Raw genomic sequence first — 19,422 nt, 5'->3', positions numbered from 1 at the left:
ACCTTTCTGGGAAACAAGAAACACACCTCTTTCTTTTCCTTCACTCCCCTCCCCATCTCTTGGGGATGAAGGTACCCAATCATTTCAACTTCTCAGAGAGGTTTGTTGTCTTACTAGCTAGCTTCTTTATAGTACCTTACACAGGGGAACTGATCTCCTGCATCGCAAGTAGGTAGGTTTCATATGAAATCTTAAGACATTTTCTACGTAAAGAATGAGCCATCAATTTCCCTAAAAGTTTCAAATCAAAACTTGCCAGTTTCACAAGTGGAAAACAGCAGCCCTCCGCCTCAGTGTTTCCTTCTCTCCCTGTTTCTTTTTTCCTTCCCAGGCTCAGCTCTTCACACGGCCAAGCAGCTTTCCTCCACATCTCCCCTTCACCTCTCCAGAAAGCCATACCTCCAAACAGAGGGGTAGGAAGTTAAAGCAGCCCTGGATGTTCACACCTGGCCATGCCCTCCAGGGGCTACTCCTTCACCGACACTGGTCAGGTCACGGGTGGGAAAAACGCCAGGGCGTCCACGCTTGGCTCATGGGATCCCGCCAAGGTTGGAAGACGCTCCCAGAGCTGCGTTTCTTTGCAGATCCTTGCAGCTCCTCCCGAGCTGTTTCCCAAACCCCCAAAACATTTTCACGCAGGTATTGTGCGACTGGCCTTCCCCCAAGGTAGGGGCTGGAAACTAACCGTTGAGCCTCTGTGCACTGGGTATTCTGGGGGTGAAAGGAGGGACCAGCAATAGATGGAAGCTCATTTGGCTTCTAGATCCGAGCGAAGAACAATGTGTTGATACCAGGTGCTGCGCCTCAAACCCGCCGGGGTCTTGGGAAGAACGAGGACATCTCGGCCGCCTCAACCCCAACCATCAGCAAGTGATGGGGCAGCAGGCAGCTAGGACCCAAGCGCCCGCGCTCAGCAGCAGCAGCGCCCACAGCAGCCGGGCATGGGGCCGCTCCCAAGGGCCTCAGGCACGGAAATACACACCACACACACACACATCACACACAACACACACAACACACAAAACACACATACACACACACAATGGGCATCCCGACACCGGATCGGCGCCGACCCACCTCCCCCACGCAGCTTTCCGGGTCCGCGGAGAGGTGCCAGGCACCCCCGAGACACGCGTCCACAACCACGCGAGCAGCCAGAGGCGAACAATAGGGGGTCAAGTTCGCCAGGAAACACACCCCTGCCCGCGCCCCTCGCCAAACCCGACCGCGGCAGAGGGGCCGCGTGCAGGGGCCGCACAGGACGCATGCACGGAGCCCGGAGAACCCGGCGGACCGGGGTTGCTACCCGCGAGGCGCGCAGAGGACAAACGAGATCCCCAGACCAGGCGACCGCCTCGCCCCGGCCTCCGGGGATGAGGCGACCCCGTGGAGGGGGCACTCCGAGGAGAGGGCACCGGGAAGCGCCCGGGCGTGCGGAGCGCCCCGGGGGGCGCCCAGCCCGGCATCGCATGCCCACCCTGGGACCTCGATTACCGCCGCCTCCGCCGGGGCCCCGGCCGCGTCCTCGGGGGCGCGGGAGAAGTCGGGCTCGCAGCTCGCGCCGTCCGTCGCCATCTTCCTGCTCTAGCGGATCCGAAGGCGAGCTCGGAGCGGCGGCTCCAGGTTCAGCCCTCCCGGCGCGGGCGGCGCTTAACCCGCGGCGGTCCGGGGACGCGGGCGCTCGCAGCCGGGCCGCAGCCGCCGCCGCCGCGCTCCCTCCGCCCCTAGCCGCCACCCCCGCCGCCTTAACCCGCTGCGCGCCGGCGCGCCGCCCGGTCCCCGCCCCGCCGTGCGCACAGCGCCGGGCCGGCAGCCATCCGCCCGCTCGTCGAGGTACGAGAACTGGGCACATGCCCAGGCCGGGTTAAGGCCCCGAGCGCAAATAGGAGAATCAAAGCCACAGGGCGAGGTGAAGGAAAAGAAAGAGCCCAGGAGCAGATTCTCCTGACACCGCCCCACGAAGGTGGCGGTGCAAAGACACACGGATTAAATGTCCGGCCTCCCAAATCCGAATTCTCTATTAGAGCAAGGAAGGTCCTTCTCTTCAGTTCCCCCAAGCCCACGTCTAGAAATCACATAAGGCACCCTTTTCATTTTTTCTTTAAAAAAAAATTTTTTCCCCCAACACTGCCGCCAGGACGTTTTTACCCATTTGGTTTATATGCCTGCCTTTGTTTGATTCTCATTCTCCAAAACCATCAAATTCCCGATCAGAATGTCTGCTACTACCGTTTATTGCGTTAGCGGGCCCCTTAACTGTGCCTAGCTATACAATCTCTTTCCAAAAAGGTGAAAGCAGGCTAACCAAGAAATGTTGTGTCATTGCTAATAAAAGACAGCTCTCTACTCTTAAGAGAATTTTAAAGAATTATCCGCATGTAGTGGGAACACATAGGGCTTCCCAAGTGGCTCAGTGGTAGAGAATCTGCCTGTCAATGGAGCCACAGGAGAGGCGGGTTTGATCCCTGCACTGGGAGGATCCCCTGGAGAATGAAATGGCCACCTGCTCCAGTATTCTTGCCTGGAAAATCCGATGGACCCAGGAGCCTGGCAGGTTACAGTCTATGAGACCACAAAAGTGTCAGACACGACCTAGGGACTGACAACAACGGAGTGAGGACATACACACCAGACAAGAACAAGACAAAGCAAAAGCTCGCCTAAAAGCGATTTTATGGGAATCATGAAGTCTCAGGAGGTATTTCATGAGTGAGTTAGGCCCAAACTCGTCATTTTCCCTCCCCATATCGGTTTCAATTGCTACCCTTTCCTGCCAATTCCTCCGATGTGAAAATCTATCACCTTATCAAGACCATATGGTGTAGGCTTTCCCAAATCTCCAGATCCCAAAAATGTGTTGAAAGCACAAAATCAAATGGAGGCATTCAAGCTACGTTTCAAAGAAGTAAAAGCAATCACAACCAAATCCTGGACTCAAAATTCTGGAAGATGAATATCTAGTTTGAGGGTTACAGATCAGAGTTCATTTTTTTAAAATGGTGGCCTCCTAAATGAAAGCACTTTAATTGCTTCACTTTCCAAATTGGATCTAAATATAAGGCAAAACAGGGCAGAGAAAATCTTTTCTGCAAAGGTCCTTAAAGGGGATGATCGATAAACTGTAAAAAGTTCCCTTCCAGAAGAGTGCTACATCCAGAAAGAACTTTCACCTGGAATCCTGGGTTAAGGGTCACAGGTTTAGAAATCACCTCCAGCATGTCCCATAAGCAGAAGTGTTCATTTATTTTCTTTTCTCTCTGGTAGTTCCTCCCTCTCTTATCTGCATGGTTTTCATCCTTGTTCATTATACCACTTTCTTTTATCAAATATTTTCTTTGAAATTGCTCAGTATTAGAATAACTAGACTCCTTATTAGATAAAAGAAAAACACTTGATGGTAAAACTTAGACGCTGAGCTGATAGTAAAAATTTTAAGCTAGAACCAAAAGCATTCCTTGTTCTTTCCAAAATGAATTTTCATACCATGCTGCTGCTAAGTTGCCTCAATCGTGTCCGACTCTGTGCGACCCCATAGACAGCAGCCCACCAGGCTCCCCCATCCCTGGGATTCTCCAGGCAAGAACACTGGAGTGGTTGCCATTTCCTTCTCCATTTCACACCATAAGGTAATATATTTTCTTGATACTGATACTTGATACTGAAATTGAATTCTACCGAAGAAATTAACCAACTCACTTCTGAAAAAATAAGAATAAACTTCACTTGGGAGTTAAGAACTAAAAATATGACATGACAATATTTCTGGGAAGCAAACCTCATTTATTTTATACATGAAGCTCAACTTAAAAAAATCATCATTGGGAATAAATAGCTTCTATTAGTCTAAATAAAATTAAAACTATCACATTACGAAGAAATCAATCCCTGAGTGGTTTCTTTCCTCTCTCATTTCTTTAAAAAATGAAAAATAAACAGTTAGGAAAGGAAGAAAGAAAGAAAAAGAAGTCACAGGGCATTTTCTAACTGCCAAAATTCAAGACCTGGGAAGAAAAACAGCATTTTTGTCTCTACCTTAAACCTGCCACTGCCCACTGCTGAGGGTTGAAGGAATGTCCCAACCTACTGCACAGAAGTAGCACACCAGGAGTTCACTAGTCACCTGGCTGGGGTTGCTTCTCCACCAGGAAGACACTTGATGGATTAAATTCTCTCCTGAGTTAGCCTCTGTTGAGACTGCAAATTAACTCTTTCAGAAATACTTTCTTTGCACAAAGACAAGCTCAATTAGAGTCAAGCCAAAACAGATCTGAAAGGGTATTGACTTGATGGCTTTAGAAATTAAATCTTTTGAAGCTTCATTAAACAGCTAAAAAATGTACTGCAGAAACCAACACAACATTGCAAAACAATTTTTCCCCCAACTAAAAAAAAAAAAAAAAAAAAAGACATCCTAGGGTTTGAATGAACATTTCTGGAAAATGGGAAAAAGAAGGGGTGAAAGTATAAGCAAGAAGAAAAGCAGTGAATATATGTAACAATGAATAATGATTTCTAATTAGTAAATTTCTTTCAGCATTAAAATGAAAGGAGAGATATTGAATATTTTACAAACAGAGAAAACTATCGGTTACATTGTCTTCTCCTTTGAGCAAAAGGGATGATCCACTGACAAATGAATTCAGAAAAATTATTTTCTGAATTCTGGAATAAAGGTATTTGTGCCGAGCCATAGCACACTCTTTAAGATTCTCTTTTAAAACCAAGGAAATGGGTTTCTGCAGCTAGAAATGCAGACTTTGCTTGGGGAACCAAGTGGTTTTCTGATTAAACCATGGCCTTGACCTCACTGGCCACATCCTCCAACCCACTAAACCAAAACCCCAGAGTGTTACATATAATGATGCAACCTGTGCTTCCTTCCATGTGAAAAGATGAAAGAATTTACACATGTATCAAAACTGGTTCCCTGTTAGAATAAGAAAATTCTTAATTTCAGTCAATGGCAACATTTATGCTAACTCCAAAGAGCAAACCATATGTTACCATGCATTACTGTTGCCAAATGACAGAATTACCGAGTAGCATATCATTTCTGACTCTATCCACAGGGCTATAGTTATAAAATTTAAATATTCCAGACCATGCTTATCCCTGTCTATGCTGCGGTGGCCAACCTGGGAAGCCCCAGATCTTGACACAAGAATTTCTAACAGAAGAGCACAAATGAGCTTTGACTGCCCTGTATCTATCACATGTTTTTGAAACCAAGACATTGCCAGAAATGAGTTTTCATATGACCTAACTACATTCCCTCTTAGTCAACTTGTCATTATCTACATGTGCTCAGGCTCTTTGTGGATTTCTCAGTAAATTTAATCCTAATCTAGTTAGCCACTCTTGTCAACAACCTATGGTTTTGGAAGGCCGCCTCCACCAACTGCAGTTGGTGTGTGCCAAGGGAATGCAAGCTAATTTTACCTAAACTAAAAGCAAAATATAATTAGGAAATTAAACATGCCAGGTAGATGCAAGCCAAAACTAAACATAAATATATTATTATAATCACTCCCAGGCCCTTTTAATACCGCCTCTAGCTGGGAACTGCATTTGGTCATTCAATGCTAAAGCAATGTCCAAATACAAGATTTTTTTGAAGAGTTAAGGTTTCAATAAGAACATTATTCCCCAGTTTGGTCACTCTAAGAGCAGAAACTCAGGCTAATATAGAACAATACAGTAGTGTTGCTTCACTTCTATTTGTGTGCTTAGTCGCTCAGTTGTGTCCGACTCTTTGTGACCCCACGGGCTGTGTAGCCTGTCAGGCTCATCCATCCATGGGGATTCTGCAGGCAAGAATACTGGAATGGGTTCCCATTCCTTCCTCCACGGGATCTTTCCAACCCAGGGATCAAACCCAGGTCTCCTGCATTGTGGGTGGATTCTTTACTGTCTGAGCCACCAGGGAAGCACTTCCATTTAATGTTTTTAAAATCTTAAACTATTATTTGCTGGTTGGACTCTTATCTGCAGAAGTCATTTCCAAGAGTTAGTTTTAGTGCAAAGCTATTATGGAAAAATAATTTTAACAAAGAAATCTAGCCCATTGCTGTCCCTCATCCACCTGAATTGGAAATGAATCTGATTATTTCCGTTTATTCAGCCTCTTTAGCAACCTCAGAAGCCTGCCTTATGTAGTTACTAGGCAACCACCAAAGCAGGGGTGTTTATACCATTAGGTGTTAATTATAGAGAGCTTTATTTTTCTTAGAAAGTTTAAAAACTATTTAAATAGATTATGAGATCAGACCCTTTTCTCCTCTGATGAGGAATTGCAGAGCTAGCTCTAAAATCAAAACTGAGATTTTCTTTTCACTATGGGGTATGTATTGTTCAATTCAAAGGTAAATGTAGTACTTGAAGAACTGATTAGGAAACTAAAGATGATGGCCTTAAATTTTGATAAATATGTAGATGGAATATATGATTGACTTAGTGATGATTTACTTCTGAGACAAAATGCAAAACAAGGGTCTTCTTCGGCAGTTCAGTGATTAAGACTCTGTGCTTCTACTGCAAGGAGCACAGACCACAGGTTCAATCCCTGCTCTCGGAAATAAGATCCCACATACTGCGCAGTGTGTGTGTGCATGGGGGGCAGAGTGGATGGTGGGTGGGAAAGATGTGTAAAACAAAAAAGTGCAAGAGAAAAGCCATAAGTATATAGCTCGCTAATGGAAAGTTGTGAAACAAAACACCAATGTTTCCCAGACAATTGTCATCATTAGCCATATACCAAGTTAATGGAGTTTGAAATATTTTGGGAATTTTTGAGACATAAATTCCACCTGATACTGCCCTAAATCTCACTTTCTGACAATAGTTTTTGGTCTACATTTTTTTAACTGATTCAAATCTGTTGGCTGTATTTAAAAGTGCCTGAAAATATGATGTCATTATTTGAAAAGGCATACTATAAATATACATAGCAGACATTATTCAATTAACCAAACACAAAATAAAATTTAAGTCAAAACATGAATAAAGCAATGTCATAGCTAGACTTGAAGGCTTGGTCTTATTTATGATTCAAGAATTTAAAGGAAAAAACCATTGGTGTTGCTATTTTCATTTTAGGGAAAGTGAAGTCACCTGTAGAATAATCAAGAAAAAAGCTTCTGAAAAATCAACATTAAGGTTTAAGTAGTCTGGAATTTTACTATAACAATTAAAGAAACATTTAACCACTGAAGTTGTTTTGTTAGCAGTAAGATTTTTTTTTTTAAATGGAAAACAGAAATAGCCACCTACTAGCCATTACTATCTGGAGAAGGCAATGGCACCCCACTCCAGTACTCTTGCCTGGAAAACCCCATGGATGGAAGAGCCTGGTGGGCTGCAGTCCATGGGGTCGTGAAGAGTTGGACACAACTGAGCGACTTCACTTTCACGCACTGGAGAAGGAAATGGCAACCCACTCCAGTGTTCTTGCCTGGAGAATCCCAGGGATTGGGGAGCCTGGCGGGCTGCAGTCTATGGGGTCGCACAGAGTTGGACATGACTGAAGTGACTTAGCAGCAGCAGCAGCCATTACTATCAGTCAAAATCCCTTTATTACATCATCACTTGATTTTCATGAGTTATTACTTTGAGCATTAACATCTTTGTTAAAAATCAATTCAGTTGAGATATATGTCTTCTCTTCAGTAGTATCTGCTAAAGTGAAAGTGAAGTTGCTCAGTTGTGTCCAATTCTTTGTGACCCCATGGACTGTAGCCTACCACACTCCTCCATCCATGGGATTTTCCAGGCAAGAGTACTGGAGTGGGGTGCCATTTCCATCTCTTCCCAACCCAGGGATCGAAGCCGGGTCTCCCACATTGTAAGCAGAGGCTTTACCATCTGAGTCACCAGGGAAGTCCTACTGTCTGCTAAGGACCTCACTTTGTCAGTGTTCAGCCTCCAATTCCTGATCACAGACTATCCAAAAGGCACGATGCTCTCTGGGTCACAAGACACCTTTGTTTGACATTTTCTGCTTTGATCAGCTCTCCACCCTCACCCCATGTGGCCACAGATACCCATGGGGATAGTGATGGGGAATTTAAAATTTTAAATTTGAACAGAATCTTCTCAAAACCCCTGAGTGTGAGCAGTGGGTAAGGGCACTCCATTTACAAATACCACATTGTACGGTTCTATTTCCTCTACAGAATCATTTTTAGAGCCATAGAACCAAACAAAAGAATGTAATCATAGATTCAAATGGGAGAAGTAAAGCAATAAAGCTTCTGAAAGGGAAATATTTTCATGAACTTGTAAATCAAAACATAAGTCCTTTCTTTTAATACAATCCATTTACCAATTTTTTACCTCTATGATTAGTGTTTTGTGTCCTGTTTATTAAATCTTTGTTCAATTCCTGCCCCTCTCAGATGCTGTTTTCTGTTGCTTTTTTAAAGTCTCATCATGCACATGCCCAGCTTAGAAATCAGCCTAATGTTTAAGAAGAAATTGTATACAGAATATTTGGACTCTTTCTTAAGTTTCTTATTCTCTGGGGTTTTGTTCTTCATCTCTCAGACACTGTGGCGACCCCCAAATCTTGACCTCTGTCTCTTTAGCCCAGTAAAACTCATCTTTATTCCCCAACTGACCTCTATGCCATCCTGAGCACTTCACTCAAGAATCATTGTTCTGGAAATCCTGCCTGTATTCACTACACGTCAATGCCTTCTAATAGTCGTTTCATATAACAATATGTTGTTTCACTTGTTTAATTTTCAGTAAGAGGACTGGTCCAATATTAGGGACTCTGTCATGACTGGAACTGAAAAACACATGTCCTTAGGTTCAGAGAGTGTGTATAATTAAGGGAACTTCCTAGTGTTCCCTTTCCTAAGTGGATTGCTCCAGGACCATATTACTTGTTTTCTCAGTCTACAGACTAGGCTGAAGCCAGTCTAGACTCTCCAGCTGCCATTGACAAACAGAATCCAGGCACTGATCTGCCACCGCATCTGTCATCAGACATGAAAACCTGTGTTGGCAACAAAGGATGACATTGCAGAAGCAGAAGTAATCACTTCAGTTCAGTCACTCAGTCATGTCCGACGACATACAAGTTCTAATCCTAGTCTTTAAAGGGTAGCAACATTCCTCTTATTTCTAGGGAGTAGCATGCCTACATAGGTTTCAGAAAATAAGAAAAAAGTTAAAAGATTTAAAGGGAAGAGGAAGAACAGAGTGAGGGGTGGCCTTGGGTTTCCCTCAGCTAAGAGACTGATAGAAATTGAATGTCTTTCAAAGAACAAAGGCATTTCAAATGTGAAGATTCCAATACCTTCTGGGAACCTTTAGCAGATTCTTCAGACTTCAGGGTCAATAGAAGATTGGTGGGTTTGTAAGAACATTACTCCAAGCCTGCGATGCCTAACACAGGGTCGAACACATGATGTACAGTCAGTCATATTTAATCAAATGAATTCAACAGAACCAATGGCCGGATAGATGGAAAGACAGATGAATAAACAGATAAAATATTATTTTCTTTTTCATGTGATTGGTCCCTTTGGCACTGCAGTACAACTTACTGATTTCTTCTCAGAAAAAAAGAAAATGTAATATATAAAACAAAATGTAGGCCAAACAACAACGAAGAAAACTAGTTATATTCAACAATTCTGCATATACAAATTTGTAATGCAGAAACAGATGTGCTTCATTCTTTCACAGTAAATAAGAAGATACAGTGGCAGGTCCACAATTAACATAATTTTGAAGTTTCCATGAATATAAATAATACTTTGAAAATTCTACAACAATTTTATGTATTAAGATTTTAAATAATCTATGATTTCTACTGTGACAAAATCACAGGTACAACCAGGTGTACTGCTTAAAGTCATAATTGAAGTAAATACTGTTGGTAATTATATTCTTTGCAGCCAAAGATGGAGAAGCTCTATACAGTCAGTAAAAACAAGACTGGGAGCAGACTGTGGCTCAGATCATGAACTCCTTATTACCAAATTCAGACTTAAATTGAAGAAAGGGCAGAAAACCACTAGACCATTCAGGTATTACCTAAATCAAATCCTTTATGATTATATAGTGGAAATAAGAAATAGATTTAAGGGACTAGATCTGATAGACAGAGTGCCTGATGAACTATGGACAGAGGTTCGTGACATTGTACAGGAGACAGGGATCAAGACCATCTCCAAGAAAAAGAAATGCAAAAAAGCAAAATGGCTATCTGAGGAGGCCTTATGAATAGCTATGAAAAGAAGAGAAGGGAAAAGCAAAGGAGAAAAGGAAAGATGTACTCATCTGAATGCAGAGTTCCAAAGAATAGCAAGGAGAGATAAGAAAGCCTTCCTCAGCAATCAACGCAAAGAAATAGAGGAAAACACTAGAATGGGAAAGATTAGAGATCTCTTCAAGAAAATTAGAGATACCAAGTGAACATTTCATGCAAAGATGGGCTCGATAAAGGACAGAAATGGTAAGGACCTAACAGCAGAAGATATTAAGAAGAGGTGGCAAGAATACACAGAAGAACTGTACAGGAAAGATCTTCACGACCCAGATAATCACGATGGTGTGATCATTCACCTAGAGCCAGACATCCTGGAATGTGAAGTCAAGTGGGCCTTTGGAAACATCACTATGAACAAAGCTAGTGGAGGTGATGGAATTCCAGTTGAGCTATTTCAAATCCTGAAAGATGATGCTGTGAAAGTGCTGCAGTCAGTATGCCAGCAAATTTGGAAAACTCAGCAGTGGCCACAGGACTGGAAAAGGTCAGTTTTCATTCCAATCCCAAAGAAAGGCAATGCCAAAGAATGCTCAGACTACCGCACAATTGCACTCATCTCACACGCTAGTAAAGTAATGCTCAAAATTCTCCAAGCCAGGCTTCAGCAATACGTGAACCATGAACTCCCTGATGTTCAAGCTGGTTTTAGAAAAGGCAAAGGAACCAGAGATCAAATTGCCAACATCCGCTGGATCATGGAAAAAGCAAGAGAGTTCCAGCAAAACATCTATTTCTGCTTTCTTGACTATGCCAAAGCCTTTGACTGTGTGGATCACAATAAACTATAGAAAATTCTGAAAGAGACGGGAATACCAGACTACCTGACCTGCCTCTTGAGAAACTTCTATGCCGGTCAGGAAGCAACAGTTAGAACTGGACATGGAAAAACAGACTGGTTCCAAATAGGAAAAGGAGTACGTCAAGGCTGTATATTGTCACCCTGCTTATTTAACTTACATCATGAGAAACGCTGGGCTGGAAGAAGCACAAGCTTGAATCAAGATTGCTGGGAGAAATATTAATAACCTCAGATATGCAGATGACACCACCCTTATGGCAGAAAGTGAAGAAGAACTAAAGAGCCTCTTGATGAAAGTGAAAAAGGAGGGTGAAAAAGTTGGCTTAAAGCTCAACATTCAGAAAATGAAGATCATGGCATCCAGTCCCATCACTTCATGGAAAATAGATGGGGAAACAGTGGAAACAGTGGCTGACTTTATTTTGGGGGGCTCCAAAATCACTGCAGATGGTGATTGCAGTCATGAAATTAAAAGACGCTTACTTCTTGGAAGGAACGTTATGACCAACCTAAACAGCATATTGAAAAGCAAAGACATTATTTTGTCAACAAAGGTCCATTTAGTCAAGGCTATGATTTTTCCAGTGGTCATATATGGATGTGAGAGTTGGACTATAAAGAAAGCTGAGTGCAGAAGAATTGATGCTTTTGAACTGTGGTATTGGAGAAGACTCTTGAGAGTCCCTTGGACTACAAGGAGATTCAACCAATTCATCCTAAAGGATGGTGTTCATTGGAAGGACTGATGCTGAAGCTGAAACTTCAATACTTTGGCCACCTGATGCGAAGAGCTCACTCATTTGAAAAGACCCTGATGCAGGAGGAGAAGGGGACGACAGAGGATGAGATGGTTGGATGGCATCACCGACTCAATGGACATGGGTTTGCGTGGACTCTGGCAGTTGGTGATGGACAGGGAGGCTTGGTGTTCTGCAGTTCATGGGGTCACAAAGAGTCGGACACAACTGAGCCACTGAACTGAACTGACTGTTGGTAAGAGCCAGTGAACATGAAAATACAATATTTAAATTTTTATTTTTATAGACTTCCTATGAATTCTATCCACAAACACAATAGTTTAAGAAGCTCACTCTATAGCTATTAAGCAGAGTTCAGATTTCTTACAATGAGGTTTCTGCCCAATTTGAGACATTTAAGGAGATCTTTTATGGGGAGAGGTGGGGAAGATTGAAATTTAAGTATGATAGACCAAATAGGGAATTCTGAGGAGGAGAGAAATTTGGAGCCCCAAATGCCCCGACTCCCTGAAAACAAAACAGTAACTCAGGTCACATATCCTAGAATAGTGATTAAGTGCAAGTTTACATGATTAAGAGACTCTTCCTATGACCCTGAGCAAGTGCTTCCCTCAGGTATCCATCTTCAAGTGGCAGTCATAATGGAGATCCCCCCGCAGGGTTGCTGAAGAAGTTAAATCAATTCATTAATGTAAAGCTCTTTTAACAATGTCTGATCCCCCCGAAAACTCTTACAAAGTCATTACTATTTTCATGTTCTGCATACACCTATTACAAAATGAATAGTCACCCTAATGTATGTGAAATTCAGGAAAGAAAGAATTTATTGAATTAAATAAAATGATCCTGTAACTATATAATAGTCCTAACAAGGCTATTAGTATAATTTTTTTTAATTTTTAAAGCAAATAGTCTAAGTTTTATATTAAACGGTAAAAACTCTCCGTAAGTGCTTGCAAAAATCATAATACCGAAATGTGGGGTCGGTCCTATAAGTCAGTTCTGGCCAAACGAATGATTGCTATATTTAAAGCATGAGTCTCTTCTCCAGTGAAGAAATGTTTTAACTAAATACTACGTGGTAATGATTCAGAAACTTCCCTAGGGCTCATATACACTTGGGGTTGAAAACTCTGATCTAATACAGGTCATCAGATCCAGACCAGCCTAACCCATTCCAGTGGGTTAGATTCAGTATGCAGACATATTTTGTTTGACTCATACAGGATTTTGGTTTTTGAAAAAGGAATGAATGGCCAACATTTAAAATTTGAGCCATTTTATATCAATATTCAGCCTTCCAACCTCTCCAATTCAGAGCGTCTGAACTCACAGGGTTCACAGCAAGTCCCAGTGAGCCTTAGGAGTGTGCTCACCAGTCTGTCTCTAGAATCTCCACCTACACTGTTTTATTTTACTTTACTTCCTTTACATGCCTATCTTCCATAGAATTTTAACTTCATGATCCCTAAGGCAAAACATTTTAGTTTGTGTGGCTCCAACAAGACTTTATGCATTTTATTCATTTCAGTAAAAAGGTGGAGGAAACTTGGACTTAAAAACATCTGAGAACTGGACCATAAAGAAGGCTGAGGGCCGAAGAATTGATGCTTTTGAACTGTGACCTTGGAGAAGACTCTTAAGATTCCCTTGGACTGCAAGGAGATCCAACCAGTCCATCCTAAATGAAATCAGTCCTGAATATTCATTGGAAGGACTGATGCTAGAGCTGAAACTCCAATACTTTGGTTACCTGATGCAAAGAGCTGACCCATTAGAAAAGACCCTGATGCTGGGAAAGATTGAAGGCAGGAGAAGGGGATAACAGAGGATGAGATGGTTGGATGGCATCACCAACTTGATGGACATGAGTTTGAGCAAGCTTCAGTAGATGGTGAAGGATAGGGAAGCCTGGCGTGCTGCCGACCATGGGGTTGAAAAGAGTTGGACACGACCAAACAACAACAACAAAGATCTGCTGACATAGCTTGCCATCCACCATCAAAATACATGCTGACAATTTACAAACTCTAAGAAGCGTCAATGTAAGCATCTGTTACAGGCTGAATTATGTCTTCCTCAAATTCATTGTTCAAATCCTAACGACTGAAGAGACTTAGCAGCAGCAGCAGCAACAACAGTACCTCAGGATGTGGCTGTATTTGGAAATAGTCTTTATAGAAGTAATTAAGGAAAAATCAAGTCAATCCGACACAACAGGCACCCTTTTAAGAAGAGATTAGGATACAGACACCGGAGAAGGCAATGGCACCCCACTCTAGTACTCTTGCCTGGAAAATCCCATGGACGGAGGAGCCTGGTAGGCTGCAGTCCATGGGGTTGCTGGGAGTCAGATACGACTGAGCGACTTCACTTTCACTTTTCACTTTCATGCATTGGAGAAGGAAATGGCAACCCACTCCAGAGTTCTTGCCTGGAGAGTCCCAGGGACAGGGAGCCTGGTGGGCTGCCGTCTATGGGGTCACACACAGTCGGACACGACTGAAGTGACTTAGTAGCAGCAGCAGCAAGATACAGACACACACAGAGGGAAGAGGGAATAAGAGAACAGGCCTCTGAAGAAAACAATCTACAAACCAAAGAAAGAGCCATCTACAAACTAAGGAGAAAGGCTTCAGAGAAACCAACCCTGCTCACACCTTGATCTTGGATTTCTAACCTCCAATATTATAAGGAAATCAATTCCTGTTTAAACCACCCAGTCTCTAATACTTTGTTATGGCAGATTAGACAAATTAATATAGCATCTGTTCTGAATAAACTCATTCTTCCTCTTCTTTCCCTCAAGTTACTTTTATATCAACCAACTCACTCATCTCTAGGGTAAGCTGACCTCTCTAGGATAAGGAGGATTTATGGATGTATTTGAGGAACTGTAGGGAGCCTCGGTGCTTCTTGCTGCAAGTCCTGAAGTGTTTCACAAGTAACTTGTCCCTAATAATAGGCACAGTACTGAAGTTTGCTTCCCCCCCTCCTTTTTTTCAGTACTGAAAATGAGATCAGATTCAAGGTCATTTCTATATCATTGCACTCACAGGATTTTGAATATGCTTAAATAAGTCTGTCTAGCCCACTACGAATTCCACAAAGCTTGTCTTATTTATGCCTGCAGGGAAACCCAGATACAAACCTTTCCCACTGATGTGCGAGGACTCAGCACTGCCCACACTACACAACTCCAGGGAACTCTATCTGGTGTTCCCAGTGGCTTGGCTGGGAAAGAAGGCAATGCAGAAGACTCAAGAGACATGGGTTTGATCCCTGGGCAGGAAGATCCCCAGAAGGAAATGGCAACTGGCTCCAGTATTCTTGCCTAGGAAATTCTATGGACCGAGAAGCCTGGCAGGTGACAGTCTGTGTGATCGCAAAGAGTCAGTGACTAAGCTTGCGTACACGTGCTCACACACTCATACACATACATACACACATACACACACACACACACACACATGTAAATGGAAGCCCTATACTCTACAGAAACTGTGAAGGCTGAGTAAGATTCCTAAACACTGGTTGTAATTTAAAATGCAGGAGAGTTGTTATTAGAAGACATGTTTGACCTGAAGCAAGTGATTAATCTTCAGTGAATCTCTTTTTGACACTATAAAGTGGGAATGAACATTTCAACACTTACTTCACAGAGTTGGTTATGAGGATTAAATGAGATTAACATGCACAAGTGCCTCAAATACTGAAAAGAGCCAGGCAATGAGTATTATGACCTTGAGTTACCTTCCAGTCCTCAGGTTCAAGTATTCCTTCAGCTGGGCATCTGCAGCCTCACCACTAAGAAATAACACCAGCCCTTGGTTGAGTCAGATCATAGTGCAACTTCTGTCCTATGTGTACACATATTTCTGAGCTCTTATAGAGGAAATACCCCCAAGGCTAAGGCATGGAAGGAGTTTTCCTATCCCTCATTCCCACCTTTTTTTTAATAAGTGAAACTTTCCCCTGTCAGAACACATAGAGATACCACAGTGACAATTGCTGTAGGAATGCTGGATTTAGAAAGAAATAAGGTGATCTCAGTTCTGTTGCCTGTGACCCAGGCTCAACATCCTAAGCCAAACCCATGCTGGCTAGATGCCTAGAAGTAACCACTTGCCCCAAATATCTTGACCATTCTCTGCTCTAGCACATACAATTCCCACTTCCCGAGGTGTTTCAAGGTTTGAGCATAGAAGTAGGTCACAGCCTTATCTGGGACACAGATAAATTGGGATAACGTTAACAGAACTTAAAATTAAAAAAAAAAATTGAACTACACACTTGACTCTAGATTGCAGATCATTAAATCAAATGATTACAAGGGCTAAGGGCTCTGTGAGGTATCTGAATAAGGATTCCCAGGTGTGCAACCCAGTAGAGAAGGACAGGGATTTGAACTAGTCCAATTGTAACGGAAAAGATTCCTTGAATTGAGTCAAGAAACACAAACCTAGTGATATCAGAGCTTCTAATTTTTCAAGACAAGGAATAAATTGAATGTTTATATGAAATTTCCCAATCTTAAAAAAATGTATCTGCAAGTCAGATCTAGCCATGGCTGTCAGTGTCCTGAATGATGAGTGCCCTGAATCCATGAATCATCTCCCTTTGACCTTAAAGTATGGAAAAATGGAAGCGTGCTAACAATGTGTACATCATGTGGCCTCCCCAAGTATCCTCACAGAGTAAACCTCTTCTGGAGGCTAAACAGCTGCATATTTTAATCAGCAGATCAGAGGTGCACGTGGAGATCACTCAGGGACCACCTTTGGGGGCACGCTGGTGAAGACAGGAAGCTACTCACAAGCTAACATGCATCGTTGTGTCCCCTGGGCCCAGCACATTACCAAGGGCGGTGGGGGGGGTGGAGTTTTAGGGCTGAATTAATTTTTCCATGTCCAAGTGCTGATTCATAACACTCATAATAATAATTTTTAGTAAAGGCTCTATTAACCAATATAATATAATGCTTTTCAAGTAGCTATCAAGGCCCCTAACACACACGATACTAAGCAAATGCAGGAAAATAAATTTGGATTGGGGAGGAAAGAAGAGCAAGGAGAATTCTGGAACATGGAACATTTTCTGAGTCAGGCAGTTCTGGCTGAGTGGAGTGGGCTTTAGTGTGGGTCCCCATAGCATCTAAAAGTCTCAGAAGCACTGAGAAATATTTAAAGGCACAAAATAAACTGGGTACCATGATAGCAAAGCTTGACACAGTGGGAAAGAACTAATCCAAAATCCACTGTATTTACTATTTAGCTTCAGGTATTTTCATTTGTCAGAAGTATGCTGGTTAATAAAGTACACCTATGAATTAAGGACAGATAGCAATAAAAATACAATAAATATTGATATTTTATTTCAAAGTCCAGATTTTCCAGTCTTAATATCCCTTGAAATTCATTTGTGTAGTCCCCTAATTATCTTTAGAGTGAATCACAAATTTTCACTTATTAGAAGTATCCACACAGCAATATTTCCTGCTTCTCAGGAGAGGAGTGGTGAATTTTTAATCAATGTTGATTCTGGAACAACATTGTGAAGACTGTTTAAGAGGCTTGCTGCTGCTTCTGCTATGTTGCTTCAGTCGTGTTCGACTCTGCGACCCCATAGACGGCAGCCCACAGGCTCCCCTGTCCCTGGGATTCTCCAGGCAAGAATACTGGAGTGGGTTGCCATTTCCTTCTCCAGTGCATGAAACTGAAAAGTGAAAGTGAAGTCACTCAGTTGTGTATGACTCTTAATGACCCCATGGACTGCAGCTTACCAGGCTCCTCTGCCCATGGGATTTTCCCTTTCTAAATTAATGATTTTGAGGGCCAGCACAGTCAAAACCATAAGCATAAAAAAAGAACAATACACAGTTACATTCAACATTTTTATACTACTTATAAGTGTCTCTGTTCATGACCTCCGTTTTTTCCTCCAGAAACTAGAAACTCTTTACTCTCTCCTCTCTGATTGCTCGGACTGAATGAATCTTCTGCAGGCTGGGCCTTATCACAACTCCAATAGCTCTGTCCTCTGTTACCACTTGGAATCTATTCTGTCTCACCATGTGACACTATTTGATTATTCTAATGTATGTATAGACATCACCAGTTGGTCAATACCGAAAGCAGATTGATTATATTCTTTGCAGCCAAAGATGGAGAAGCTCTATACTGTCAGCAAAAAGAAGACTGGGAGCTGACTGTGGCTCAGATCATGAACTCATTATTGCCAAATTCAGACCTAAATTGAAGAAAGTAGGAAAACTACTAGACCATTCAGGTATGACCTAAATCAAATCCCTTACGATTACATAATAGAAGTGACAAATAGATTCAAGGGATTAGATATGAAAGACAAAGTGCCTGAAGAACTAAGGATGGAGGTTTGTGATATTGTATAGGAGGCAGTGATCAAGACCATACCCAAGAAAAAGAATCCAAAAAGGCAAAATGGCTGTCTGAGGAGGCCTTACAAATAGCTGAGAAAAGAAGATAAGTGAAAGGCAAAGGAGAAAAGGAAAGATATACCCATTTGAATGCAGAGTTTCAAAGAATAGCAAGGAAAGATAAGAAAGCCTTCCTCAGTGACCAATGTAAAGAAATAGAGGAAAATAATAGTATGGGAAAGACTAGAGACCTCTTCAAGAAAATTAGTGATACCAAGTGGAAATTTCAGCAGACGGGCACAATAAAGGACAGAAATGGTATGGACCTAACAGAATCAGAAGAGATTAACAAAAGGTGGCAAGAATACAGAGAAGAACTATACAAAAAAGATCTTTATCACCCAGATAACCATGATGGTGTGATCACTCACCTAGAGCCAGACATCCTGGAATGCAAAGTCAAATGGGACTTAGAAAGCATCACTACAAACAAAGCTAGTGGAGGTGATGGAATTCCAGTTGAGCTATTTCAAATCCTGAAAGATGATGCTGTGAAAGTGCTGCAATCAATATGCCAGCAAATTTGGAAAACTGAACAGTGGCCATAGGACTGGAAAAGGTCAGTTTTCATTCCTATCCCAAAGAAAGGCAATGCCAAAGAATGCTCAAACCACCGCACAACTGCACTCATCTCACATGCTAGCAAAGTAATGCTCAAAATTCTCCAAGCCAGGCTTCAACAGTATGTGAACCATGAACTTCCAGATGTTTAAGCTGGATTTAGAAAAGGCAGAGGAACAGAGAGGCAGAGATAAAATTGCCCACGTCTGTTGGATCATTGAAAAAGCAAGAGAGTTTCAGAAAAACATCTGTTTCTGCTTTATTGACTATGCCAAATTCTTTGACTGTGTGGATCACAACAGACTGGAAAATTCTTAAAGAAATGGAAATACCAGACCACTTTACCTGACTCATGAAAAATATGTACGCAGGTCAAGGAGCAACAGTTAGAACTGGATATGGATAATAGACTGGTTCCAAATCAGGAAAGCAGTACATCAAGGCTGTATATTGTCACCCTGCTTATTTAACTTATATGCAGAGTACATCATGTGAAATGCTGGACTAAATGAAGCACATGCTGGAATCAAGATTGCTGGGAGAAATATCAATAACCTCAGATATGCAAATG

The 19,422-nt window shown here is 42.2% G+C and overlaps 1 protein-coding gene across 1 annotated transcript in view; it reads right to left on the bottom strand.

Moving 5' to 3' along the window:
* CTTNBP2 (cortactin binding protein 2) overlaps positions 1-1,667 on the bottom strand; it is a 172,562-nt gene extending 170,895 nt beyond the window's left edge. Inside the window, 1 exon segment of the mRNA NM_001195311.1 lies at positions 1,495-1,667. Within this exon segment, the coding sequence (NP_001182240.1) occupies positions 1,495-1,575 (81 nt within the window). The 5' untranslated portion in view covers positions 1,576-1,667.
* Positions 1,668-19,422: the final 17,755 nt, after the last annotated feature.

This window comes from Ovis aries, chromosome 4 (assembly GCF_016772045.2).
Source record: "Ovis aries strain OAR_USU_Benz2616 breed Rambouillet chromosome 4, ARS-UI_Ramb_v3.0, whole genome shotgun sequence".
In the NCBI taxonomy this organism is placed as follows: domain Eukaryota; kingdom Metazoa; phylum Chordata; class Mammalia; order Artiodactyla; family Bovidae; genus Ovis; species Ovis aries.
Note: the sequence above shows the minus strand (reverse complement) of the source record. Positions and strands in the feature narration are given on the sequence as shown.